At 36.3% G+C, this 25,936-nt stretch overlaps 2 protein-coding genes across 4 annotated transcripts; one reads left to right on the top strand and one right to left on the bottom strand.

Annotated features, from left to right (window-relative positions):
* Nucleotides 1-342: 342 nt before the first annotated feature.
* Nucleotides 343-20,180, bottom strand: LOC105162469 (RIBOSOMAL RNA PROCESSING 5). Its single transcript, XM_011080491.3, has 40 exons — nt 19,861-20,180; nt 19,299-19,510; nt 17,660-17,803; nt 17,320-17,493; nt 16,421-16,520; nt 15,813-15,931; nt 15,599-15,721; nt 15,437-15,508; nt 14,982-15,074; nt 14,613-14,726; nt 14,402-14,524; nt 13,734-13,919; nt 13,555-13,629; nt 12,686-12,822; nt 12,441-12,575; nt 11,670-11,815; nt 11,466-11,531; nt 10,993-11,099; nt 10,719-10,799; nt 10,544-10,618; nt 10,362-10,463; nt 9,695-9,863; nt 9,465-9,613; nt 9,254-9,337; nt 9,061-9,161; nt 8,002-8,155; nt 7,793-7,867; nt 7,544-7,694; nt 6,398-7,007; nt 5,594-5,654; nt 5,195-5,340; nt 4,948-5,131; nt 4,450-4,548; nt 3,829-4,211; nt 3,526-3,702; nt 2,080-2,176; nt 1,784-1,939; nt 1,461-1,691; nt 1,149-1,232; nt 343-1,037 (listed from the first exon to the last, which is right to left on the bottom strand). The coding sequence occupies exons 1-40, from the start codon at nt 20,021-20,023 to the stop codon at nt 930-932; spliced, it is 5,766 nt and encodes a 1,921-aa protein (XP_011078793.2). The 5' UTR covers nt 20,024-20,180; the 3' UTR covers nt 343-929.
* A 2,540-nt stretch (nt 20,181-22,720) lies between these two features.
* On the top strand, nt 22,721-25,407 carry LOC105162470 (serine/arginine-rich SC35-like splicing factor SCL30A). Of its 3 annotated transcripts, XM_088880230.1 has the most exons (7): nt 22,732-22,815; nt 23,003-23,139; nt 23,219-23,374; nt 24,021-24,098; nt 24,608-24,772; nt 24,858-24,995; nt 25,079-25,407. In XM_088880230.1, the coding sequence occupies exons 3-7, from the start codon at nt 23,226-23,228 to the stop codon at nt 25,206-25,208; spliced, it is 660 nt and encodes a 219-aa protein (XP_088736356.1). In that variant the 5' UTR covers nt 22,732-22,815; nt 23,003-23,139; nt 23,219-23,225; the 3' UTR covers nt 25,209-25,407. The 3 variants fall into 3 exon arrangements, with proteins under 3 accessions (XP_011078794.1, XP_088736356.1, XP_020549803.1); XM_011080492.3 differs by lacking the exon at nt 23,003-23,139 and having other exon boundaries at nt 22,721-22,815; XM_020694144.2 differs by lacking the exon at nt 22,732-22,815 and having other exon boundaries at nt 22,850-23,139.
* Nucleotides 25,408-25,936: the final 529 nt, after the last annotated feature.

Raw genomic sequence — 25,936 nt, 5'->3', positions numbered from 1 at the left:
AATATTTTGTGTAACCAAACCGTAAGTCGGGAAGTGTAAAATAATTATGCCCTTATTATTATTATGCATCAGGAACAGAGTTTGAAGCTCCCCTCAACAATAACAAAAATATTTATTGTTTAGATGAGGAATAGGAATTTGGAGAAAGGGTATAGATGAGTGGCAAGTGGCAGCCCCCTTCTTATATATGTTGTGTTGAAGACAAGCGACATTCATTTTAAGCATTAAACTGAGCGTAAGGCAGTTTGGGATGTTTTCTTTGATGTGAGTGTCACTGTGTATTCGCTGATACTATTTAGTCTCACTTTTACGCTCCAACACACAACACCAACAGGCAACACATCTTTTAACTACAATTTTGGCATAGAATTCAGCAGTCACAGTGGACAATACAATCTCAATACAGCAGCCATGTTCTACCCTCGCCCCACGCCAACCCTTCCAGATTAAAGGTGACACGTAGTTTATAGAGTATAATGTTGACCAACTACGCCATACTTTCACAGTACAAAGCCATCCATCTTCTACCCTCCAAATCCAAACAGGTATACCAAAAAAAAAGCTACTTGCCATAAATATTAAAAGCCCAGTCAAAACTGCTTCTCAACACTCCACCAATTTACTCGCATCAACTTCTCTCCCCATTTACATAACGATCTACAAAACTGCGCCTCTAAACCCAAAACAGAACAAGCACATTCCACTCCATCATCCAACGTGCTACTTGTGATGATCTGAGGTAGCCTCTCAACAGCAATGATATCAGGACACCTCTGCTAGTCGCTATGATCAACCAATGTTGCCAACCCAACTCCTGCAGCGTGCAACACTAGCTTCTGAGGGCATACATGTCCTCCTCACCCCTTCTGAAAGCGGAGACCAACCCTGATCCAGTTTTATGCAAGTATCGCTTATGAAACAATTAGATATCAAGCAAGGGTATTCTCAACATATTCCATTGCCTTTTTCTTCACAGACTCAATTCGCTCTTCTTCACCAACGGACTTTTCGTACTCGAGATACTTCTTAAATAGGAACTACAAAACAACATCAAAATATTGTAATATTTAGAGTCTACAGGGGTTGGAATAGCAACAAGTACATGAAAAAGGTTTAACCAATTATATGGCTAAAACTAGCATAATCACCTTCATCTTCTTTGGGGGAAGGCTCAAACTTATTGCCCTCTCAAATAATCCACGGATCAAATCCACATCACCAAGCCGGATCTCCTGTTAATTACAACACAAGTTATACAGATTGCTACATGCAAAGATAGATAAAAATAGTATATACACACACATACATATACATATATATATGTATATACTAATTTTGCTCCCTTGAGTGAGTGATCAGGTTGAGTGAATGTGATGGAAGAGTTGAAATTTCATCTTTCTTTTTCTCCTCATGCCTATTTCTATTTTTTACTTAACAGAAGAGATGAGTTCAAGTTTTACCTGATCTAAATAGATGCTCCACAAATCTGTCCTCTTGGGATACTCCCTAAGCATTCCCTCAAACATGGATCTTCCCCTATCCGGAACTCCACACTTGAACTCAAGGATGGCAGTTTGTGAAATAAACTTTATATGCTTATGTCGGGGGAGGCTGAGCAGAGCACGATTTACAACAGACTGAACTCCATCACTGTTTTGTTTCAAAAGAAACTGGATCCTTCTCAGCCAGACCTGGATGCCAGAAAGATTATAATCAGCAATGGCTGCAGGGGGTAGCCAAGCTACAGAAACAAAATGGAAAGTTATATAAAGAATTTTTGCACCTTGCATGAATGTTTGAACTTTCTAGTCATTTTGTCAAGAAGCTCATCAGCCAATATATGTTGTTCAGTTCTCTCATACATTCCCAAAAGGGCAAGATGCACCTTTTTGGGATCACAATACTGCAATGCTCTTTGGAATACTTTTGTTACAGCCTCCTGAAAAGGAAATTGAACGATTTTCTTGTAAAAATGGTATTTAAATTGAAAAATATTAAATCTCCTTTTCTCAAAAGTAGTGAAAAGAATAGCCAAACTCTACAAAAATGAGAAATGTTTTTGGTTGGATTTCTTAGTACCTCGGGAGGATTGCCATATTCATTCTCCAAGTTGAAGTAAGCAACCCACATATTCAGCTTCTCAGACTCTTCTCGAATATTTATCGTTCTCAATGCCCTAATAGGACAAGATAAAGTGGTGTTATTTGAGAGAAAGAGGGAGATGATAAATGTCCTTACTACAAAAGTGAGAAAATCATTATAATAAGCTAGGAAGGATGGCAAACATAGAAATGCTACCGCTGATATTTGGTCAATACAATTATGCTGTCCATGGTTCAAAAATGAAATAATAAACAATAAGTGAGGTATCCATGCTCGAGATATTCTCCACAGAAGAGGCTCATTCTAATCCTGAGCATGGCAAGTTTGAAATCAACAATTGAGGCACTGAGGCTTGAACTTCATCACAGCTTTCTTAGCATTTATACATAGCTAAGGCGAAAAACCAAAACAGAAAGGACATACTCAATGCTGCTTCTCAAACATGCCGCCTGAAAAATCTAAAACAATCACCAGCATTCACATCCCTACTAAAATAGTTGGCCAAACCCATACATCAAGTACTTCTAGTTTAATGCAGTAATGTCAAAGATCAATATCCCATTGATTTTTTTCTACATAAACGAATTAAATCAGCCTACAAGAAGAGGCTCTGAAGTGTTGTATTGTCCACAACATGCAAATAAACATGAAACAAGATTCAACAGTATCAAGGTTCTTCATAGTATCTATCAACGGTCATCAAGCCCTGAAGTATACCATGAAGAGGAACCCAGACAAGGTTCTTCATAGTATTCAGGTGTATAAAGAGACTCTTTTACCCTTAGTTTTCCACTGTGGGCTTTTCTCTCACATGTGCCTTGAGGAATATCCACTTCCACCTGTGACCACTACATCACTAACAACTTCCCTGTGATTGAAACCACACTATTAACAAGAGCAACTCTTTGTGCCCACCAAGCAGCAAGAAGTGAAACTTTGTTCTTATACTAGCTCAAGTCCATAAGGCCTAGTCTTACCTGACTTATTTTGCCTTGCAGCTTTACAAGTGTCCTTGAGGAACAACATGTTCCATAACAAGCGTTACTCCATAATCATGTTTTCCTCCTTGTCAAGAACCACCTCCACCAACTTAATCCAAGCATATTCAGGATCCACCAATTTAATCCAAGCCATTCAGGATCCACCAAACTTCAAATTTAATATCACATATGAACAAAATCTAGGAGTTTGCCTTGATAATGAACCCAAATGAGATGACTTGGGTCTGCTTATGGAATAAGAACACTATTTTATGCAGGTTTCCTTTCAAACATGCAACTCTGACATCATAGTTTAGTGGCCTTTCCAATATTAATCAATCGGGCAAATCATAATTCAAGCATAGAAAACTTATATGGCTCAACAAAAAATTGAGGGTTATAGATGAAACAGCAAACAATAAAAAACTAACTGCATTTGCACCTTTCAGCAACGGTCCGTGCCTTCTCTACGTCAGCCAAGGAGAGCATAAATGCCATGTATTTTATCCATATGAAGCTACTATTTGGGGAACTTCGAATAAGTTTCTCGAAGTCATCGGCATTCCTTGGGATGTCTTTCTCCAGCAGCCTCTCCTCAGCAGTCCTTATTTCTTGCTCCCTGTACAGAGGCATTAACAAATTACATTGCGATGCTACAAGGAAACTGATATACATAACAAAGTGAAAGAGCCAATAATTGTAGTTCCTAAATCAAAGCAAAATGATTCTTGCACAGTGCAGTTACCTCTCTTCTCTAGCTTTCTTTTTCGCCCTCCTTTTGTTTTTATCTTCAATGGTATCGGCTTCAGTAACATTTATTATATCTGGACCCACATCACCTTCAATATCTAAGTTTTCTACCTCATCAAGTGGAACCTCAAGAGGTGGCACGAGAGCCCTAGATTTTGTATCTGCTAGTATAGGATGATAATCACTGTCAGGCTCATTATTTATGCTCTTCATACAAACTGAGTTGCTCTGTCGTATCATTGGGTCAGCTAACACAACAGAATCATTGGCATCAATGGAAAAATCAAGGCTATGTGACGAATGTGTACGCAATACTCCTTCATCTTTGATATATGACGACTTCATCCCAAGAGAAACTCGATTTCTATCTTTATCCACCTGAAAGACACAATTTGAAGACAAGGAGTGAAGAAAATATGTTGTACCAGAACCTGAAGTTGGACCACAACAATAAACTTCAGGAAGTTGCACCACTGTTTGAAGCAACAATTGTATTTTGCTTGTCTTTCACACCCACCCCCTCCAACAAAAAATAAATAAAGTAAAGACGCCCTTCCATTGTCTTCCCTTTCTTGACATGAAGTAGGGCTATATTATCTTAGTAAATGGTGACTACCTTCAAAACTTTTGCCTTCACTCTTTCCCCTGCTTTAAATGCTGTCTCTGGATCGTCTATATGATCATCAGACAGCTCTGAAACATGGCATAACCCAACCTACGCAAAGTGAAACATCGTAAGCATGAGTTATAGTTTTGAATGCAAGTCACTATAAACTTACAGAGAAACAGCCCCTAGGTACATGGATAAGTGAGTATGAAAACATTAAACATCCATCTAAAGCTGTTTTATGCATGCTAAACGTAAATAGCAGAATCATGAAAACCATAAATGAACACAACAAAAAGGTAAACTGAAGGTGAAGCGGTTAGGTTATAGAACAGCAGATGTGTATGCATATGGGACAACCACAAATTTCACGTTGAGCATTATCACAAGATAAGCACTTGCACAAAAGTAACAAGAATAGTTGAACTACATCTTCAAACATAACAATTAAAATCACATGATGAGGTTTACAAGTTAGAATTAAGAAATCAAAAGAAATCTACTCACCACATTAGTGTGATCAATAGCTATAAACAAGCCATAAGACTCGACACGCTTGATTTTTCCAGAAACAATATCTCCAACAACAATTTGATTTAAGTGAGTAGAGTCTGACTTCAGCTTGCTGCTTTCACTTGAAGTCTTAAGCGTTACTTCAACACGCTTAGACAACGGCTCCACTGAGAGCACCCTGCATTCAGCGTGTCAGTATTGCTTAATGACATTCACATAATCTGTCTTTAAGTATACTTACTTGCCAATCACAAGCTTGCCGACGGGAAACTCATTTTCTGGATTCTCAACAAAACTGTCTGACAAATTACAAAGGAGAATTTTGGCATCCATCTTCCGTGAAAGCATAATAAAACATCCTTTTGAAGAGATGTTTTTAACATAACCCTGCAGCAGCCCATGTGAGATCACAAAAGCATACTTTACACAAGAAACTGAATCCTAAAGAGACATTGATAAACTTACACTAGAGTAGTTGTATTTTTATCAGCAAAACATGTAAACTCTGCAAGTTATTAGAGTGACTGAATTTCTTTTCTAACCATACTAGTTACACAAAAACAATATTTCCAGGGCATATAATATTAGCACTTTGTTAAGTTACAAAAGAACATCCTGGGCAAAATATTTGGTACATTACCCTTACAACCATATCAGGATGCAGATCGGTTATTTTGTCCAGACGTTTAATAGAAGTATGCCTGCAAATTATAAGAGTTTAGAAATCAGTTGAAATTATATTCGTACGGTTGTATGGGAAATGTGGAAATCAATTCTTCATTCAAAAAACCATGGAAACCTATAATCTACATTGACAATAAACCATTATGAGTGTACAACACCTGATAAACCATTCAACTAATTAACACCACATATCATAAATAGAAGCATCAAATTCAACTTCAGGATTTTGAGGCATGGGAAATAAAATCGAACAAGAAATGCCACTTTGACCCCAAGAAATAAAGCAACAAAAAGAATCCTGAGATAATAAATGTGAATTAGCATGCAGCACCAATCTCACTAAGCAGATGCTATGCAGATACACTGCTGAGGGATGCTTAAATTGCTAAATCCATTATGGTGTGGATAATTTTGTTATCAGTGAATAAATCTTATACGAGTTGGGTATACTGTAGAGAGGGAAGACAGCATAAAAGATAAATATCTTATACTTGATAACCTGCATTCTACTTCCACCGTTGTGTTTCCCTCTACTCATTAAAAGACAAAAACCCCTTATGTTTCCCTCTAGTCATCAGAAAACAAAATACAGATATTTCATACTATTCGTTACTTCCCCTGTCTGCAGTAGATTGAATAGAGATCGCAATACAAACAGGAGGTAGAAACCTATGTGTCTAACAGCAAGCATTGATCATAGGAAAATTGCTGTTAAGGAAAGTTAAGCTACAATTCCACATCAGAAAATATCTACACTTACACGCCACTGTCAGCGGAAATTAGGTCATGTGAACCATCTGGAGCTGATCGTAGAGATAAGTCAACATGAACTGTGCTCTTAACAGCACGATTAATCTCCAGAACTTTACATTTCACAAACTGCTCTTCCTGATAACCCGTAAGTGGGTTGGAGACCCACGAATCCTTCAATTCAGTAAAATGAACCTTACCATAATGGTGCGGATCAATTTGGACCATCAACCCACCAACACCAGGAAGAATTTTAGAAATCCTGCCACCCACAAAACTACCTTCAACAATATGGCTCATTAGATGATGGTTTGTATCATTTTCTTTGATCTCAGCAAAACCATCTGCTGGTTTGTGCAAGATGATGCGTAGTAACTTCTTCTCCTTATTCACGTTTATTACATAGCCTGTCAGAGTTTTGCCCACATAAAACCGCTTCTGAAATTCTGCAAGCTCAGGAGGCTCACATGAAGAGTCAAGAATATACAACTGAGCATTCACATCTCGAGATACAGTCAGCCAGGCCCACTCAGTGTCAACCCTATACACAAAACCAGAAATGCGTTGTCCATATGAATAGTTGAAACCTTCAGAAGACAACCATTCATCTTCACCAGATCCTGTATACACAAAGAAATTTATATAAGTTATCATTTGTAGAATCATTTAGAGACGAACATATGTCGAGGGACTCTAAAGATAATGGAAGGGGAAAGAAACTGTGGAAGTAACGAAAGCAGTTACAATGAGAAACCAAATGAAAGGCATCTAAAAACATTCTATCTACCTTGATTCTCATGGGAACAGCTAACACCTAGACAAAATGGTGCCAGGGGAAAACTGAAAAATGAAGTCATCTAAGTGGTAACTGAGAAGATCGTCAGTCTCTTTACAAGAGGAAAATAAGTACTGGCATCTGCATATTTTAAATTCTAGCTATTGTGCATGGCCAAAACAGTGAGGAAAATACAAGCTCCTGAACACAAATAATGTGTTTAAATGTAAGAGCAAGTTCATAAAAAAAGAAGAAAGACTCTGGGCATTACAGGCTTAGAATGGCTGAATAGCGAGGAGTAATCTTAAGAATTGTTATCTATGTTTGTCCACTGTTTAAAAAGAACTTCCAAATCAGATGAATACAATTGATAATGCTCACCTTTAAGCAAGGAAGGTTTGACAGATAATTCCCATCCATAACCTCCTTTAATGTTTTCTGGTTTACTACGCTTTGCAACAATCCTAGCTGCCAGTGTTTGCCCAATTCTGTAATTACTAAAAGGACTCTCAGCAGAATTGTCATCAGTTGCCTGCGAATAAACATCCAAAATCAACAATCGCATGATTATACACACAAGAACAAATGCCAGTTTCCAATCTAACAAACTAACAAGGTAAAAGACTCAACCTCAGTCACATGTATTCTTCCATGTAATCCAGAGCCGAATTTCACTCTGACTTCAAGAGGCTTTATTTCAGTAATCTGAAAATCAAATAAGGCATTAAATTCTAGTTAAAGAAGTGAAGGCCACTGAGGCTGCTAAAATATAACTATATTCAGTAAGTAATCTGCATTGGAAAACTATGAGTCTCAATCAGGTAACAAAGCGATCCCACCTCGGCCTGAATGAGAGATCCAACATTATAGCTAGAGTTTTTCTTAGCCCGCTTAGACCTGGATGTCTCCACACCATCACTTAAGGATGTGAGCAGCAGCAGCAACCTCCCACCGGTTGCAGGAGTTGGAAGAGCCATTACAGTGGCAGAGACACTGCATCCAAAACGACACAAGTACTAACATGAAAATTCCAAGCTTGAAACTACAACGAAAAAGCAAAATAACTTATCGAAACAGTAGTGTCATAGAATTTTACATCATTACAGGAGGATCTTCTGCAAGCCAGAAAGAGCCGGAAAAAAAAAGAGAGATAGAGATAATATACAGATATTTCGACAGAGATAGAGAATGTAAATCAGAGGAGCATAAGACAGCTTCAGTACATCTTTTCTTCTAAGATCCTTTCAAGTGATATGTTATATGTCATATTTGCAGTGAAGCAAGCTAGTAAGTTTTAAAGATTGGCTCCAAAAGCCTTCTAAACAAAAAAGAGGACTACAGGACTTGAACCAGATCAGTGGTACATGCCCATGCTGAAGGCAATCAACTCATTGATACACTATAATGTGAGACTTCAAATCAGACATAAACTTTTAGACTAAAGATCAAAAGTGCAACCAAATTATTTGATGCCTTATATTTTACATGCCACAATTGACGATGCATTAAATCACTGACTAGTTGGTGCACTACTTTTCATGTCGGCTAAAGTAACTTACACTGTTTCATGATTAACTGTTCAATAGTTAATCTCAGACAGGCATTAGAGAATCCATATACAACATAATCTGCTGAGCTGAGTGCCCAGTCAATGGTATTCAAAATGCGTGATTGCGTTTTAATACTTAATATCAATATGAATTCTAAGCTTGATTTCAGCCAAAATCATTTATTACCTTATGACAACAAAACAAACGACACCAAGGGTCATGCAGTTATCAGCTTTTAATATATTGATTAAAGTGCTAAGAGCTATTCGACTCCCCAATCCAAAGAACAAGAGAGTAATGCAGCCATAAGCAGCAGCAATGCATTTCGAAAGCATTTAAATGACGTACCTTTGTCCATGGGTAAATTGTGTAGGAGGCAATTTCTGGGTGTTGTAATCAGTTGCTGATGCATAGCCGATAATAAGATTATAAGCAGGAAGTGAAAGAACCTGTTTAAAGGGGGCAAAGAAGAGAGAGGGATGTCTAGCATTAGAATGAACATCGTGAAGTATTAACAAAAAGTTAAAAGAACCAAACTTACCAAATAATTCTCCTTCACAATCTCGACCGTGGCACTTACTGTTTGATTCACTTCCAACTCCTTGTGGGCTTCCCTTCTGCGTTTCTGCAATTAGAATAGTACAAGTCAAAACATGGAAGCAATGGAACAAACAAACCTAGATACATAACAGCCAGCATAAATATGAAAAGAAACAATTTCTCAGGTGACAAGTAAAAAACACAAGGCAAACCTTCTTAGGAGTTTGTACAATAGAGCTCTCTTCTTTCGATCTATTTATGAACTCTGGTTTTAAAGATAGATCCACAAGGCGTTCAATCTTTGAAACATCAAGAACTGCAGCACGGATGACGGAGTTGCTTTCCACATTGGTTCCAGCCACTGCAAAAACTTATATCCTGAATCCAATTTTCGACAAGGTAACTAAGATTCATTCTTATTGCTTTTAGCACAATGACTTACATTGATAATGTGAGATGAAACCATAGACATCATTATATTTCTCAAAGCTGATAACAACACCAAAATCCTTAATTTCATGTACTTTTCCTTCGATAATACTGGCAATACCAAATCCATCAGTCCAACTCAGTCCTGGAAATTCAGAATCCAATACTTGCAGCCTCGCAATCTGGTCAAAGCATAAGGTCAGCCCATAATATCAACACAAATTAGCATTGAAAGTTCCTCTAAAGATAGCAGCTTGTTGAAGCGAATAAAACTCCTTGCAGAGAACAGGAACAAATAGGATTCCCAGGAGAGTTTACAGAGTCCAGGTGATGACAGGTAATATTTCAGCCTAAACACCAACATGAAAAGATAAAATTTCCTCCATTTGTTGCTTCCCAATCCCCAAAAGATTGAAGGTAAAGCAAATTAATTACTGGCACCAAAACTATGACTCCTTGATTAGTAGTTCAAGATGCCTAGACAACTATGCAAGTAACCAGAGCAGGGCAAACTGAACAATTACAGTAATAACTCTACAAGCCTGAACCCAAAATAATAAAATAGTGTGCAAACACATGTAATAGGTGCTTTTCTAGGATGTTCTGCTGATTTATGCATAAATGTGGAACAATGTTTCTTCTCACAGTTGTTCAATGACTAATAGAATTTCACGTGTTACCTTCTCTTCCAAAAGAAAGTACTCCTGAATAAAAGATGCATCGGTTGAGGAGCACAAGGACTGCTTCAATGATAATGTTATTCTACTCATATCATTACTAACCTGGAGAGATTGAAAAGAAAATATTAAAAGATATCCTGAATGTTTTCCATGTATAAACTAAGTGCAAATGTTGGGCATACATCAACTACGTTGCTGCGGACAGACTGTCCAACATAGAAGACCTCAGAAAGGTCCGATCTTCTGTCATCAGTAGCCTACAAAACAATATCATAGAAACTCAAACTAAATATAAAGCCAATTGCTTTGTTATACACACATAAACCAGAGAAAAGATACACTAATCTTGATGCATACCTTGTTTTTGGGAGCAAAACCAGTTAAACGTCCAATAAAGCGAACAAAGCAGCCACTATCAATTATATTACATATGTAGCCCTGGTGAAGAAACAATATGAGAGAAGGACAACACAAAAGGCTAACAAAACTCATGCTTCCAAAAGGTTAAACAAAAGTATATTTTGCTACCAGTAAGCATTAGATTGAAAAATCCAAGAATTGCAATACAAGGCAAGCAGACTAGGGATTATATAGGAAATACCAAAAAGAAAAGAATGAGCAGCATTCTTACATGCACCACAGAGTGACAACGGATTTGGCTAACATCAGCTGGGAGCTGTTCGGTTGATTTAACTAGAGAATACTTGGCAGTAAGTACAAGATTGTTTCCTTCAACATCTGTATGATAACAAGAATGAGACACTCGGTTATCAGAAATTCGACCTCAATTCTATAACTGTTTTCTAATCGAAAAGGAAAAGTCAGTTGTGCATCTCCCACATATGTTAGCAAAACATGTGCAGAAATTCACAAGAAAATGTGTGTCATACACTCCCTAGAACTTTTAGGCTAATACAGCAATGGCATCCATGCTACATCTGAATAGCTAGCTTTTTAACCATGTAAGAGTAAACCTCATTTTCCAGTTCTCATCTTCTATTAAGATCAGGAAGGAAGGGATGTGGACAAAATGTTCATAGACAAGTTTCTTTGACGAAAATAAGAGAACAAAGCAACTCTCAGCCCGACCAAGTTGGAATTTACCAAGAACCAATAGTTGATCAAAGTGATATCCAGGCTTGATGGAAGACATCAATAAAGCAGCAAGACCTGTTGCATCCAAAGCCAAGTTCAAATACAAGCACACATACATAAGGCCCTGCAGAATCATAGGGATAACTAGAAGACGGCCAGTAGGAATTCAAAATGAAATCACGAGACCCTATACAAATAATGTTGTCAACATACCATTGTGGTCTGCCAAATGTTCAGGAGAGATAGTGCCTTTCATGTGACTTGAGGTATTGATTTCCACTACTATTGTCTGAGGTGTTACACGCTCAACAACTCCAGAGACTAAGCTGCCTGGTTTCACATTCTCACTCTCTGATGTACTGTCAAATATTTTATAGAAAAGGTAAGTAAAACAAAATTAACATTCTTCCAGTGAATTGATCCATTACACAGATGAGAAATAGAAGAGGTGACAAGTATAACATTTGATTATGGAAGTGGCCCAGATAGAGATATAGATTGTTCACATTTAGGAAACAAATTATCATACTGCAGTACAAAATCCAACTAAAAAAGCATGAAAAAGTATTAACAATTTACGATGTTTAAGTTTTCACTTGTGAAATGTATGGCGCAGAAGTTTCTGGCATTATATTGCAGGCTTCGGAGACAATACCAACTTTTACTTTTAATGCGAAGCAAAAAGATATGTATGCCTATTAAAGCCAAAGGAATGATGCCCATATGTTACCTAAAAAACCCACACTTTGTAATTTCACATTCTATTGAGGGAGCATTCAGCTTTAAATTTTACAGCAACAAAAATATAACTGTGAATTTTTGTGGAAAAATACAAAATAAACAGAATTGAAGAAAAGTATAACTTGAGAAGAGTGGAGCATGGTAACAATCTCCTCCACTTTATGCAGTAAAAAAGTTTCTCAGGTACCCAGTTACACATTAACTGAATGGAAGGAAATATCACCAAGTTCAAAAGAAACAAACCTTATAGGTGTTATGTTGAAACTAAGGTTGATTCGGTGGGAAGCAGGTATACATTTTACAACTCTACACTTGACCACTTGTTCAACATGATACACAGAACCTATGTCACTACCTGGACCCAGACCAAGTTCAGATCTGCAACAAGGAGAGACTTGTTATTGAACGGCTATATCCATGCTTCTCCAGAAAATAGCATCAGCCTACAATATCCGCGAGACATTATTCTTAAGTGTTCTGTGACTGACCTGGGTGCAAATCCTTGAACCCCATTGTAAAACCGAACAAAGCATCCATGCTTCTCAATCTTTGTAATCCACCCATGAGTGACCAGCCCATCAGTCGCATCGGCATAAGAACTAAGAATCTGAAGCTTCGACTTTACCTGAGATAATTATGAAATTAAATTCATTAGGGAAGCAAAAAAGTATGAGTTCAAAAATAAGGAAAGGCATGTGTAAAAAATGTGAAAACTGATAGGATGCTCCCCAGTCCCCGCAACAGAAGGGGTGAGGGGTGAAGGGTGGGGGAGAAGGAGAAAAACATCACACAATCTAACATAAAGTGCTACTTAACTCACCGAAACTCCAGGAACAGATAAATCGACAGAACCAACAGGACATAATAACTTCGAATGTTTAGTGCTTAAAGAACCTCACCAAAACCAAGCACATATTATCATAACTTCACAATTCATGCCAAGTTGTTTTCAGTCTCCTCAATCCCACATATGGACAATGGACTGAACTTAAAACACCAATAGTTTCACTAGAACAGTTTCCGGCTCCAGGATAAGGTGACTATATCATTTGCCTGCATGTTAGATCTTCACGTGCTAGACAAAGTCCACTTCCCAGGTAGTACTGCTTACCCAGAGCTTAACATTACAATTTTTACACAGAGCTTAATTTTACAATTTTTACACATCTCGACATTCCTTTGACACCTAACACATCCAAACCCAAGGGAACATTTATATCAATAGCTTGGACAGATAGGTTTAGTGTAAGGTTAGCATTCATATGTTAAAATATAGACCAGGATATAGCTAAAATATATAGACAAAGGAAAATATGAGAGTAAATTCAACAAAAATCGAAGCCAGGAGAAAGCATACAAGAGTTTTCTTGTGTGTAACAGTGATTCTCTTGGATTTGCAACCAAGAACACGAAAAACCAACTCAACTCCATTCTGCAATAGGTCAATAAACGAATAACAATTAGAACTATGGAAAAGAATCCAAATGGACCATAAGCAATGTAAAAAGGCTCATGCAAAACCAACATTTCAATAACCTGAAATTTTTTCCGAGGCTTTGCAATTTCAAATTCTGACATATGACGAAGAGGACATAGCGCTTTCACACCACTTGCAAATTGTACTATAGCACCAAAACTATCAACTGCAATGACTTTAGCTTTTACCACCATTCCTGGCTTTACATCAGAGTGGGTGAAAACTGAACCTTCAAAGGCGCTAGTCTGTTCAGAAGAAAGAAAGGAATTACATGTCAAGCACATTTTACACCAATTTGTTCCAAATATAATTATATAAGAATGACACACCAATGTTGCATATCACAAAAAGTTCACACAAATATCAAAGAGCATAAAGACCAGCATCTGCCATCAGTTGATCACTAATTATTGCTCCAGCAGCCATCATATCTCCTGGCTTCGCTCAATATAGATTTCTAAACTTATAGAAGAAGTACCTAGAACTTGTTTCTTTTGTTTAGTATCTTCATTCAACTAAAACATGGTTTTGATTACCCCCCCTAAACTTACTAGAGACATAGTGAATGGAAAATTTGTTTCTCAAGATTACTTGCCCCATCTTCTGCAAGCTTTTTCCACCTAGCACAAGATTAATTGACATATATATGCTTTCTTCAGTGTAAGCATACATCAAAACTGTGGAATGCACAAAAAAGGGAATTATCCACCAATGGAACGAAAAAAACCTTCAATATACCAGTTGCAAGCCCTTCCAAGTGTCTATATCCAAGTACCCTGACACGGACAAGGCTTCCTTCCTTGAAACTCTTATCGAATTTTCCAGCTTCCTTGTCAGCAATATCAGCTACCTGAAATCCTCACAATAAGATCAGCACTAAGAGATCAAGTTCATAGACAGATGCCCACACACATAAGAAACAAAATTAATCAACTTACATTGACATAAGCTGGGGTTGGAACTGGTAAAGTAGGAATTTCCAGCAGAAGGCCTGATCCCTTATCGACCCTGACTACTTTAGATTGATCAAAGATATCACCGATCTTAACAAGCTGTTTAATAGATAAGTTCATGTCAGGAAGAAAGAATTGTTCATATTCTGTGTTCGTCATGGCAAGAACGTTGAAAGAGGTGTTAATAGAAGTACTCCAGATGGAGCAGAAAGCACGAAGACGGGCTACCAACGAAAAAGAACCTTATAATTCACTTAGATTTGAATAAACAATATATTTTTAGATATGTTGAAAAGCTGAAAAAGCAATACAAAATATGCTGCAATAGTGGCAGACAAGGTAAAACAAACTCACCAAAGACGGGGCCTTATTGCTGACTAGGTGAGGATTCAATGTTAAACCCACAGCTCTACTTGAAGGATCAATAAACAAGATCCGAGCATTGAACTAGAAAACAGAAAAGAAGATTGAAATTATCAACTGAACACTCATTGGAACTAGAAACATGCAAAATTAGTTAGATATAAAAATGTCCAAACAGAAAGCAGGTTTATACAAGCTCATCATCACGTACTTGGAGCTCCAACAAGAACATAGAAGGTGCAATCAATGCAACATGTGGGTTGTATTAAACTCCGATATGGAAATGTCAGAAAACAATGGGAAGACAAATTCAGTAGATGTCTGTTCCTAGCACTCTAGATCAGATATTATGCTTGTGTTGGATGCCACAAGTTCTTCGAAACTCACTGACCAAGTAATAAAACACAATTTCTACACAATCTAAACAGAATGAACACTGGCATTACCTTCATATTTTTGGAATAATCATTCTTCCAGTTTGAAGAGGGAAAAGTTTTATCTAGATTGAATACATCAACCTGTATAATGAAGAAAGGCAAATCATATGGAATACAAGAATAGAACATCTCATTAGTATTCTGACCATAACAAAAATGATGCGGACATACAGTTCCAGTAAAGTAAGCAAGGAAAGATAAAATGATTCCATTTTCAAGGGTTGACTGCACATGAGCATTAACCATCATGCCTGGAACGAGAAGATCTATTGAAATACCCTTAAGGTCCTTGGTCTGCACGAATGCTGGTGGATTAGAAACAGGAGAACATTCCATAGCAATGAAAGAAGTTGACAAGTTAGTACAGCAATAAAAAAGAACATACCACGCATCTTGATACCATGTCAAGGTCGGAACTCAAATAGACTACCTTCCGAGCTCTATCTATATTTTTAACAACCCCTTGTAAAAGCTGTCCCAGGCTTACATCAATGATTCTCTTCTCTACAAATAAGAGGAAATGAGCAATCAGACATCTGGATACCTAATTTTTTATTCCAGGAATGTCTATTCTGTTTTTAATATTCTCTGTTTAAAAGAAACCTCTAATATTTTGGAATCATCTTGATGCAGAAAATAAGGATGTTGACAAGTTACATATAACGCATTGGTCAAGTACTCTTTCAGTTCAAATTATCTTGCCATGGAAACTTAGGAAGCTGTGTCTTAGTAGGATGCGGTTCATAGTTGACTAATATGACAATACAAAAGTAAGAGAATATATGTCATAAAGTAGAAGATGCATAATCTACAAACTTCTGCCAAGGTAATTAAGTGCTTCCCTCAAAATTGCTCATCACAGACTACACTTCAAATCTCACAGGCAACCAAACTAAGTGCTATCTCAACTAAGTACTATTTTTTTGGTTAATATTCCATCTTCAAGCAAAACCTAAGTAATCGATTGGAAAATCATGGTTGACTATCAATTACCAGATTGGCTGTGTTTCGGCATAAATCCTGTAAAGGAAGGCAATCCGAAGTGAAGCATAAAACCATGGTCCTCAATGCTTTTGGCATATGCACTTAGCACCTGTATGTCTCAGAAAACATATAATAGTATTAACTTACAGATAGTCACACAATCTAGAGAAAATATATGAATGAACTAGAAATAAGAAAGGCCACTACTACCTCCATAGACAGAAAAAGAAAAATAAAGAACATGTAGATGCAAGAGTAGAAAAGATTTTTAGCAAGCAGCATTTCCTCGCTTTAACAAGCCAAAAGAAGCTCCCCACCAAAAATCTCAACTTGTCATTCTTAAAATAAATTAACTTCCTAAAATTATAGAAGCTCAATTAGGAGAAGTATGCTTAGATCAGTCTTTCCTACATTAACACAAATGACACGAGTACACCTATCTTGTGCCCAAATAAAATCATTTGATTCTGACACTTTAACTCGCCACTGAGTTCTTGCTGTCTGGGTAGTGCTAAAGACATTGTGGAAATTTGCAATTCCAGGAGGGCACAAGGTTTCCAAAAGCATTTCTAAAAATAAGAATTGTGTACAGATCCTCTATCGAATAGCTCAGTTTTTTAAATCTCTATAACGTTATGAGATAGAAAATAATTTCAGCACTCTAATAATCAGAACAGCTGTGAGCTCTTAACATACAACGGAAGACATCCATGATACACAAAAGCAAAGAATAAGTAAAGATGGGCTCTCTTGATCTTAGCCGGAGCAACTTCCAAGGCGCCAAAATAGTCTATCTTCAACCAAAAACTATTCAATGCATAAGTTACAATGGAGAACAGAAACCAAACAAAAGGACCTTATTTAAACCAAACTAATTGTTCTACCGGGTTACGCTTGAAACTACATACCATTCCTTCTTGAACAGTATCCAATGTTAAGCTTTTGTGCAACAAAGAAAGACGCAAAGAAAGCCATATCTTTCGTTTTGCTATTTCTTTTCTATCATCCTCCACTTGCAACACAATGCAAGACACAAGCTGTCCTTCGTGATATATTCTTGAAAGGAAGCTATAATCAACATCCTGCCATGTGGGACACATGTAAATCAATTAGAAAAGCGACAATCTTTAATCACCATATCAGCTGACCTCCAAGAAGAAAAGATGGAAATAGGAACAAGTATTGCATTTCTATAGAATTGATAATTGCCAATCAAATCACCAAAGAGATTCAGTGAAAATAAAATACCCCCTTTACTTCATCATCCAAAATGGGATCAATAGCATCACATGCGCGAACTAGTCCTCTTAAGCCCCCTGGAAGACTAACTACAATATCTTTCTCGTTCACTTCAGCAATTACACCCCATAGCTTCATGCCAGATGAAACATTCTGAAATACATCTCGAAGGAAGAAAGACAATTCTTAGTACTATTTACAAAAATCCAAGTTCTGTAATAAAATCTTTAACTATGATCATAGGTGAAGAAAGGGAAGGCTAGCACAGTAAAGAGGTAAGAAATAAACAAAAGGACAGACATTCCTTGTCCACAATTACATAGGCTTCACCAAATCCCATTATAGTTTTGCCAAAAATGGTAAGCTGCTCATGCAACCACAAGAGACAAATGGTAACATACACAAGCCCAAAAAAGATTCACATATTTGCAAGCATGCAGGCACCTAGAAGATATCTTGAGAGTCAACAGCGAGTGATGCAGCTAATCATATTAGCAAATTCATGCCTAAGCAAAACCACCAGGCACCAACAATAACAACTAGACAGAAACAAACACAGGGTTAGAAGGATAAGATATATGACGAATGAGGCGGGTTGCCATATAAATGCACAGACACTAGTTGAAAAAAGATAACACAAGTGAACTAATATTCATCTTTCTTTCTTGCTAGTTATATATCTCTCCAGTGGTGCGTTTTCTTTAGTTAGGGGTGTGACACAAAGCTACTTTCAAGAAATCCAGGATCTTAAAACTTCATGTGCTAGGAAGATGAAGGTAAGCAAGCAACAACTAATAATGAAAATGCACTCATGCATACACCCAGATAACAGAAGGATAATAAATAATTTATGCGGGTGTATCCGTCTATACACAACCCCATATATGTAAACTTAGTGCCCCCACATACAATTGACGAAAGAGGATAGTGATCACCAAATTCTAACATTTCCAATAGTACACTCCATTATATGATTCAGCTACGTACTTTATATGTTTCAAATGAAAGAATCAAAATGAGTCTGTAATTAACTGGCTCTCATAATCAGATGGAGTAATTTTACTTGTATGATTGATCATGACATCTAAAAAGGTTTCAATTTACAAACAAGATAATTGAATTACAGCACCGGATGAATCATTAATAACCTAGGTCCTTTATGATTCAAAATAAATGTTATGAAGTAGTTCATATTCATAAATTGGAGCAAATTAAGAATCCAATATGTGACAGCATCCTAGAGAGGGCAAAGGAACAAAAAAAGACACTGCAGAGTGATTATCAGGTAATAAAAACAAGCCAACTTTGCAGGAAACCATGATAGAAAAGCAAAATAGACTTCTTAACAATTAAATAACAAAGTTTTGAATTTTAAATGTTCTTGTATCTTCACAAGTTCAGGAAGCTAATTTGGATATTTTGGACAGAATAAACACACCATATCCAAGTGATCAAAATCACCTAAATGTACGCATGATAATTCCAATTAATTACAACAAGGTCCCACTCACTTTATTATGAAAAAAGAAAGTGAATATTCATCAATTCTTCTTAATTGCATTAATAGGGAACCATCACAACATATGATAGCAAACCCCAGAGGATTTAGTAACAGGGTTAAGAAGAACAAAGACGAACGAATGCATACCTTTAAAGTGATCTTATTGGCAAACCTTGGCAATTTCCCAATAATTCCATCTCCAAAGAGCGAACCTAAATCATCCTCTGTGGATTGGTTCCTATTTTGCGCCCTCTTCTCCTTCTTCCTTTTCTTCAGCACTCTCTCGTCTGCCCTAGACTCCTTCTCTGCTAATGCCCTTACCTCATTTTCCTCTTCTCCACTTAACAAACTTCCCCGACCTAAAGTATCAAGAAAGAAAAGATAAGGTATAAAATGTCGGATTAAAAATGAGTAAAATAAAAAAGGATACAAAATCATGACCCCTTAAACAGTAAAGAAATTGAGATATATTTGATGAGCACTCAAGCAAGGACAAGGTTTCTTTTCCTGCACAACAGATATGTTATGTGCATTTATCAAAAAAATAGAGGCAAACTCATGACAACACCAAAGGGAATTGAACTTGAACCACGTATTAGTGCTGCAAAACTAAAACAGACTGACTGAAAGTTGTGTGAACACATGAAATTCAAATACATGAGCAGAAGAAATTGTACGTATAACCTAGAGAGAGAGGGGGAGAGAGAACCTCGGGGGAAATCTGGCACATCGTCTTCGACCTGAACAGGCATTTGCAACGAAGAAACGGCGCGGTTAAGGTGCGTTCCTTTGGCTTTCGCAGGTTTCTTGGATGGAGTTTGAAAGTTTTTGGAGTTGGGTTTGGGTTTAGATTTCTTCGAAGGGGGTGCCATTTCGTAGGACCCGCCCGACCAAGATGGAGAAGGGGATATTATCAGTAACAAGTTTGTTTCCGACGGGCGGCGGTGGCTGGAAAACGTAGAGTTACTTGAGACAGAGCGGCGGACGAGGAGAGGGGTTTTAGAGGGTTTTATGACAGGAGCATCATTAAATTCTAGCGTACAGTATTTGTTTACTCATTACTGGAATGATTTAGGGAAAATTTCATTTTTAGTCCAAACATTTTATTTCAATTTCAAAATGGTACTTAGTTTTTCAACTACCTTTAGACTAGTCCTTTCACTAATCTTTTATCATATTACTGTTATAATTTTTTTAATTAATTATACTTAAACCCTTTTTAATAATAAAAACTTATATTTTCCACTCAAAAAGTTTCAAACTATACTTACACCAACACAAAAAATTCACCGTTTACACATAACCCCCTTTTATTGGGGTTTTAACAAAAAAATCAGTCTAAGAAATAACATAAATTTTAGTCCTCATTTAGCTTTCTCATGTAATAATTAGTACTTGATGTTAATTTTACTTCACACACACACATAAATATATAACATTTATCTCTTGATAAGTACAATTATATACATGAAAATATTAAATGAGAGACCAAATTAAAAATTTTGTGTAATTCATTTTTTTTGTTAGTATTAGCATTTTTCGTTTAAATCCTAGCAGAAGGGTGTCAGATGTAAAGAAATAATTTTTAAAGAGGGTGTAAGTATAATCTCAAAAACTTTTAGGGGAGAGTGTAATTCACATTTTCGGATGGGGTCTAAATGTGATTAACCCCTAGATTTATTTTGACAAAAGAAGTATTTTAATCCCCCACTTTTAATTTTGATTTTTAACTTGGTCCCTCACATATAAATTTAGAATAATATAATTGTTTATATAAAACAATTTATCATTGTTCAATACATTACAAAAGTTATATTTATATATCATTGATCATGTTATTATTTACGATGTCCTAAAACCTTTTATAAGCTAAGTCCACAAGCAATGTTCGTCAACGCTGCTAGTTGCAAGTTCAACTGTCATTTTAGTTGGGAGGTAAGCCCCATAAGGTGCTCTCTCTTTAACTTTACCGAATTGGCAAACCTATGAATCAAGTTCATTCTAACCACATAGGTTATGGACATTTCATATAGTTCGCCGACACATTAAGATACGTCATCTTAAAATATTTTCAAGTGGTGTAAATTGATAGCAATCGAATTGGTAATCTACACATAACATGCTATACCATATTTCCAAACAAATCTAGTAAGAGTTAGTAAACTAAATGTATCTCAGTTAATCAAATTCCAACTCACATGCAAATTTTTGTGTAGTTAACTGATTTAAAGTGCTTTTAAATGAGATACGAATCTCTACAACTAACTATTGTACTATGTTACGTACACACTTATAAATCGAGCCATTGTGCAGTCATTATAACATTACTCCTCACTCTCAAATTATCACTTATTCTCTCAACTCTCTCTCATTTTTAAACTGTTATAAGGTTATATTTTGTACACCATACCAATATATATCACTTCAACATCATAATTTCCTTAGGATTTCTTTAAAAGTTCTTTGACCTTTATGATTGGACTAAAATTTAGTATGCATCAATTTAAACAATCATTAAACAGTAAATACTTCAAATTAATGTGCAAGATACCAAATTGCAGTTGAAAATATAAGTGAGGAACTAAAATGATTTTATGTAAAAAAGAAAAAAGTTTTATAAGATTAATTTTGGGAAATCACTTATCAAATGAATTAAGGGAGTATTTGAAAAAACTTTTGATTTTTCAGATAAATAATTTTTATAAAATAAATTGGAAGTTACAGTACAATTAAAAATGGATGGTGTTAGGAAAAGCGCACAAAAACTAAATTAAATAGTATTTGGGAAAAAGATCATATTTAAGACAAATTTAATTGATTAAAATTGTTTCGTCCTTATGTATTAAAAAATTTATTATTTTTGCTTATATTTTCACTTGTGGTTTGACAATAATTATTATTTTTCCATAAAAAATAATTAATTTTAGTTTAATTAGTATATTTCATCTTTTATTTGTGAAAAATATTAATAGCAAAATTAAATGTTACATTTAACAATGTTCTGACTAAGTAATATAATTGTTCATTCATACACAAGAATTAAACCTGCATGTTTGCAAATATAAATTATTTTATTAATTATTCATAGCCATTTAATTTATATTTTTCAATAATACAAAAATAAGATAATTAGATAATGTAGTAGATAAAATACAAATATTCTAAAATATTAAATACGTAAAAAAGTGAATGAGTAAATTTCAGCATTGTTAAATTATTCAAATTATTTGAAATCTCTAAAATATCAACTTTAGATATATAATTTTAGAAAATAGATTAAAAGCGGTTAAATTGAACTAATATTATTATAATAAGGATAAAATAATAAAAAAATAAAAAAAATATATTTTTTTTATAGAAAAGTCAAAGCAATTAGAAATGACATTTTTTTAGTTTTGGGCTTAAAAACACTTTTAGAGCTGAAAAGTACATTTTTAAAAGTTATAACAAACAGTCTCTAATTTGACCTGTAAGGCCCATAGCCCAAAATGACAATTTATGGGCTTTGAAGGGGAAAAGCCCAAACTGGAGAGGGTCAATAGAAGCTTCTCGAGAAGCATCCCAAATCCGGAGCCTGCATTGCATATAAAGGCAGAAAGGAAGAGGAGAGAAAATTTGTAATCACACCTCCATTTGTGTGTCTACGTCTGAGATCGTCTCTCTGGTAATATTTCAATGTGTTTCATTGAATTACTTTTATGTGATTTTGTTTTGTTTAGTCCTTTTCGTTTCAATTTCGTGGCAAGCTTTATTATGCTGGAGTGTTGTGTGGTTTTTTTTGGTCGGATGAAAAATTCGATGTTTTTTTCTTTTTGTTTTTATTGTTAAACTGTAATAATTGAATTGTTCAGCTGCTGGGATTTTCTCCTTTTGTGAACGGCTTGATAGATTTAGCACTAGAACAATCAAGATCCTCTGATATCTTTCGTGGTGGTGCTGGTGCATGTCTGTGGCTTGTGATTTCCAATGGTCCCGTGCAATTTTGACGGTGAAAGGAAAAAGATTGCGTTGGAATATTTGTACTCAACGGCTGATGTAATATAGTTTCGTGTTTCTATGTGAAATAGGTTGAAAATGGGCAGAAGATACAGCAGAAGTCCGTCTCCTAGCCCTAGGGGTTACAGCAGGAGATACCGAAGCCCAAGTCCTAGGAGCCGCTATAGAAGCCGTGACAAAGACCTTCCCACTAGCCTCTTGGTCCGCAATCTTCGCCATGATTGCAGGTTTGCGCATGTATTTGATCAATTTGCCCTACTTATGTACCTTCTATAATATGTACATCAATTTTTCATAAGCTTGATGCTTCTTTTGGCTCAATTTGTTGTTGATTATGCGATCAGTTTTTATGATGAGTAGGGAGGACTTATCATAGGAGGCAGACTCAGACTCATCAGTATTTTCTTATCCCGCTTTTGGGTGTTGAGAAGGCATGAGAATAATGCTCTAGGAGTAGGAGAATTGATGAGAGAGAGAAAATGGGGAGTGCTTTCTTACAGTGGCACGTCAAACAAAAGCCACAAAATCATAAATTATAACGGCAAACTTTCTTAATGATCAATTAAGCTGGTCCAATAATGAATTTCAATATATACTTCTCTGTAACTGAATATGTTTTATGGATAGCCAGATTGCTATGAAGACACCGATCAGTATTGTCCTTCATTTTCTCACTTCTACTTATACTTGATAATGTACATCTTATTCTCTGCAATTTGACCTGAAGTTTCCATTGCTTCAACAAAGCCGATTCGCTCAATTGTTAACTTATGGCTCAGCTACTGAGGTTGCTTTGGAGAAATTATATCCCTAGTCTCCCATCTTAAACTGCATGGTTACATCCTAAATCTGTAGTTAAACTTTGTTTTGCAGGCCGGAAGACCTTCGTGGGCCATTTGGGGAATTTGGTCCTCTTAAGGACATCTATCTGCCACGTGACTATTACACTGGGTTAGTAATATTTTGTTAATTGATCTCTTCCAGGGAGAGATTCATCATTGGCTTTGAACTGATTAAAGAAAATCTTAAATGATGTTCACTTTATTTCGCAAGATTGGCTGGACGTCATCTTCTTGCTACTGCATTTGTTTCATGGGAATTTGTTCTTTTTTCTTAATTTTTTTATTTGAAAGTGATGAAGACAAGAATGAAGTATTTAGAGGTCAAGATCATCTTAATGAACTTGAAGATTGAAGCAAAGTAGAGTATGAATACAATTATGAAGAAGTTGAAGTCTTGAAGAATTGCAAGTCTTAACCTTGCTCTCACAAGGTTAGCTGCTATATATTTGCATTACTGAATACTGAGTTCCCCACAGTGAGCTAACTTGCTTCCTGGTTCAGATTCGGGTAGCTGTCAAAATGACTAGTTGTGAAGCTGCATTGTAATTATCTGGGAGTTTGCTGAATCCTCACTGATTTTAGATACTATTCTTACGTGAATTATGTTAAATCATGCAGGGAGCCTCGTGGCTTTGGTTTTGTGCAATATGTTGACCCTGATGATGCAGCTGAAGCAAAGTATCAGATGGATGGTCAGGTACTTCTTGGACGGGAGTTGACTGTTGTGTTTGCCGAAGAAAATAGAAAGAAACCTTCGGAAATGCGGGCACGAGAGCGTATAAGGTGAATGGGGTTTGTGGATTCTTCTCTTGTCATGATTTAGTAGTAGCTACATTGCATGTCTAAAGTTCAATTCATGCCATTGTAGACGGAGGTCGTCCTCTCTTCGTTATTCTCGATCACCTCGTTATAGACATTCATATTCGCCCTCACCACACGATGCTCGAGCTTACTCTCGTAGCCCTGATTATTATTCTCCTTCTTCAAGGAGAAGACATGTCTCGAGGTATGCAAACTGTTGAATCAGTTGGACATTAAATTGTATTATGAGTAAATGAAAGGAATGGAATACCTTGTTTATTAATGCAGATCCATTTCACCTCGGGGCCGCCATTATAGGGAGAGGTCTTACTCAAAGTCACCTTATGACTCAAGGAGCTGGAGTCGAAGTCCGACGACAAGGAGCAGGAGCAGGAGCTGGAGCCGAGAAAGCTACTGATAGTGATTTGGATGCATAGTTGGTAATTTCTTGGGGTTATGATGCATCCATGTGGGGATGCCTCAAGTTTAGAGTAGCTAGTATTTTGGTGACAGTGTTATGTACTAGTTTAAACCACATGCTGGACGAAGTACTGATTGCCGACATATGCTTGCTTCAGATGGTTCCTTTCTTTGAAATTGCAATGATGTTTGTACAAGTGATGTGTTTGTGAATGCTCTCCAATCACTCTTAAGCCGACGCAGGTGGTTGGTCAGTTAATTTCTGAAGCGATGAGGTCCGGATAACTTATTCCTCTCCTAATTATTAATCTCGTAGTTAATTTCTGAAGTGATGAGGTCAGGATAACTTATTTAGTCTCCTAATTATGGATCTCTCCTCGACACCGAGGAAAAGGGTGCAGGATTGTGACCATTGACCTAGAAAGATGATGGCCGATGTTTAGATAATAGACTTGTTACATCATATGAAATGCCAATGCACATAGAATCCAAACTGTATGAAATGTTCGTCCACACTCTATGCTCAATAATTGTGGAACTGCAATCGGTAAAACTTGAACCAGTTACAGTCGCATCAAATAAGGCCACTTCTTGGTGTAATTTTTCTAAAAAAAACTATTTTCTCGTACTTTTTATTTTTCTAATTATATTTTAAAAATTATTTCATCAAACATTTTACAATTTTCTTTTTTTTCCTCAACTTTCGTAGTTTAGTTTTTCTCAACA

The sequence above is a fragment of the Sesamum indicum genome, linkage group LG5, assembly GCF_026168435.1.
Source record: "Sesamum indicum cultivar Baizhima isolate 11 linkage group LG5, ASM2616843v1, whole genome shotgun sequence".
In the NCBI taxonomy this organism is placed as follows: domain Eukaryota; kingdom Viridiplantae; phylum Streptophyta; class Magnoliopsida; order Lamiales; family Pedaliaceae; genus Sesamum; species Sesamum indicum.
Note: the sequence above shows the minus strand (reverse complement) of the source record. Positions and strands in the feature narration are given on the sequence as shown.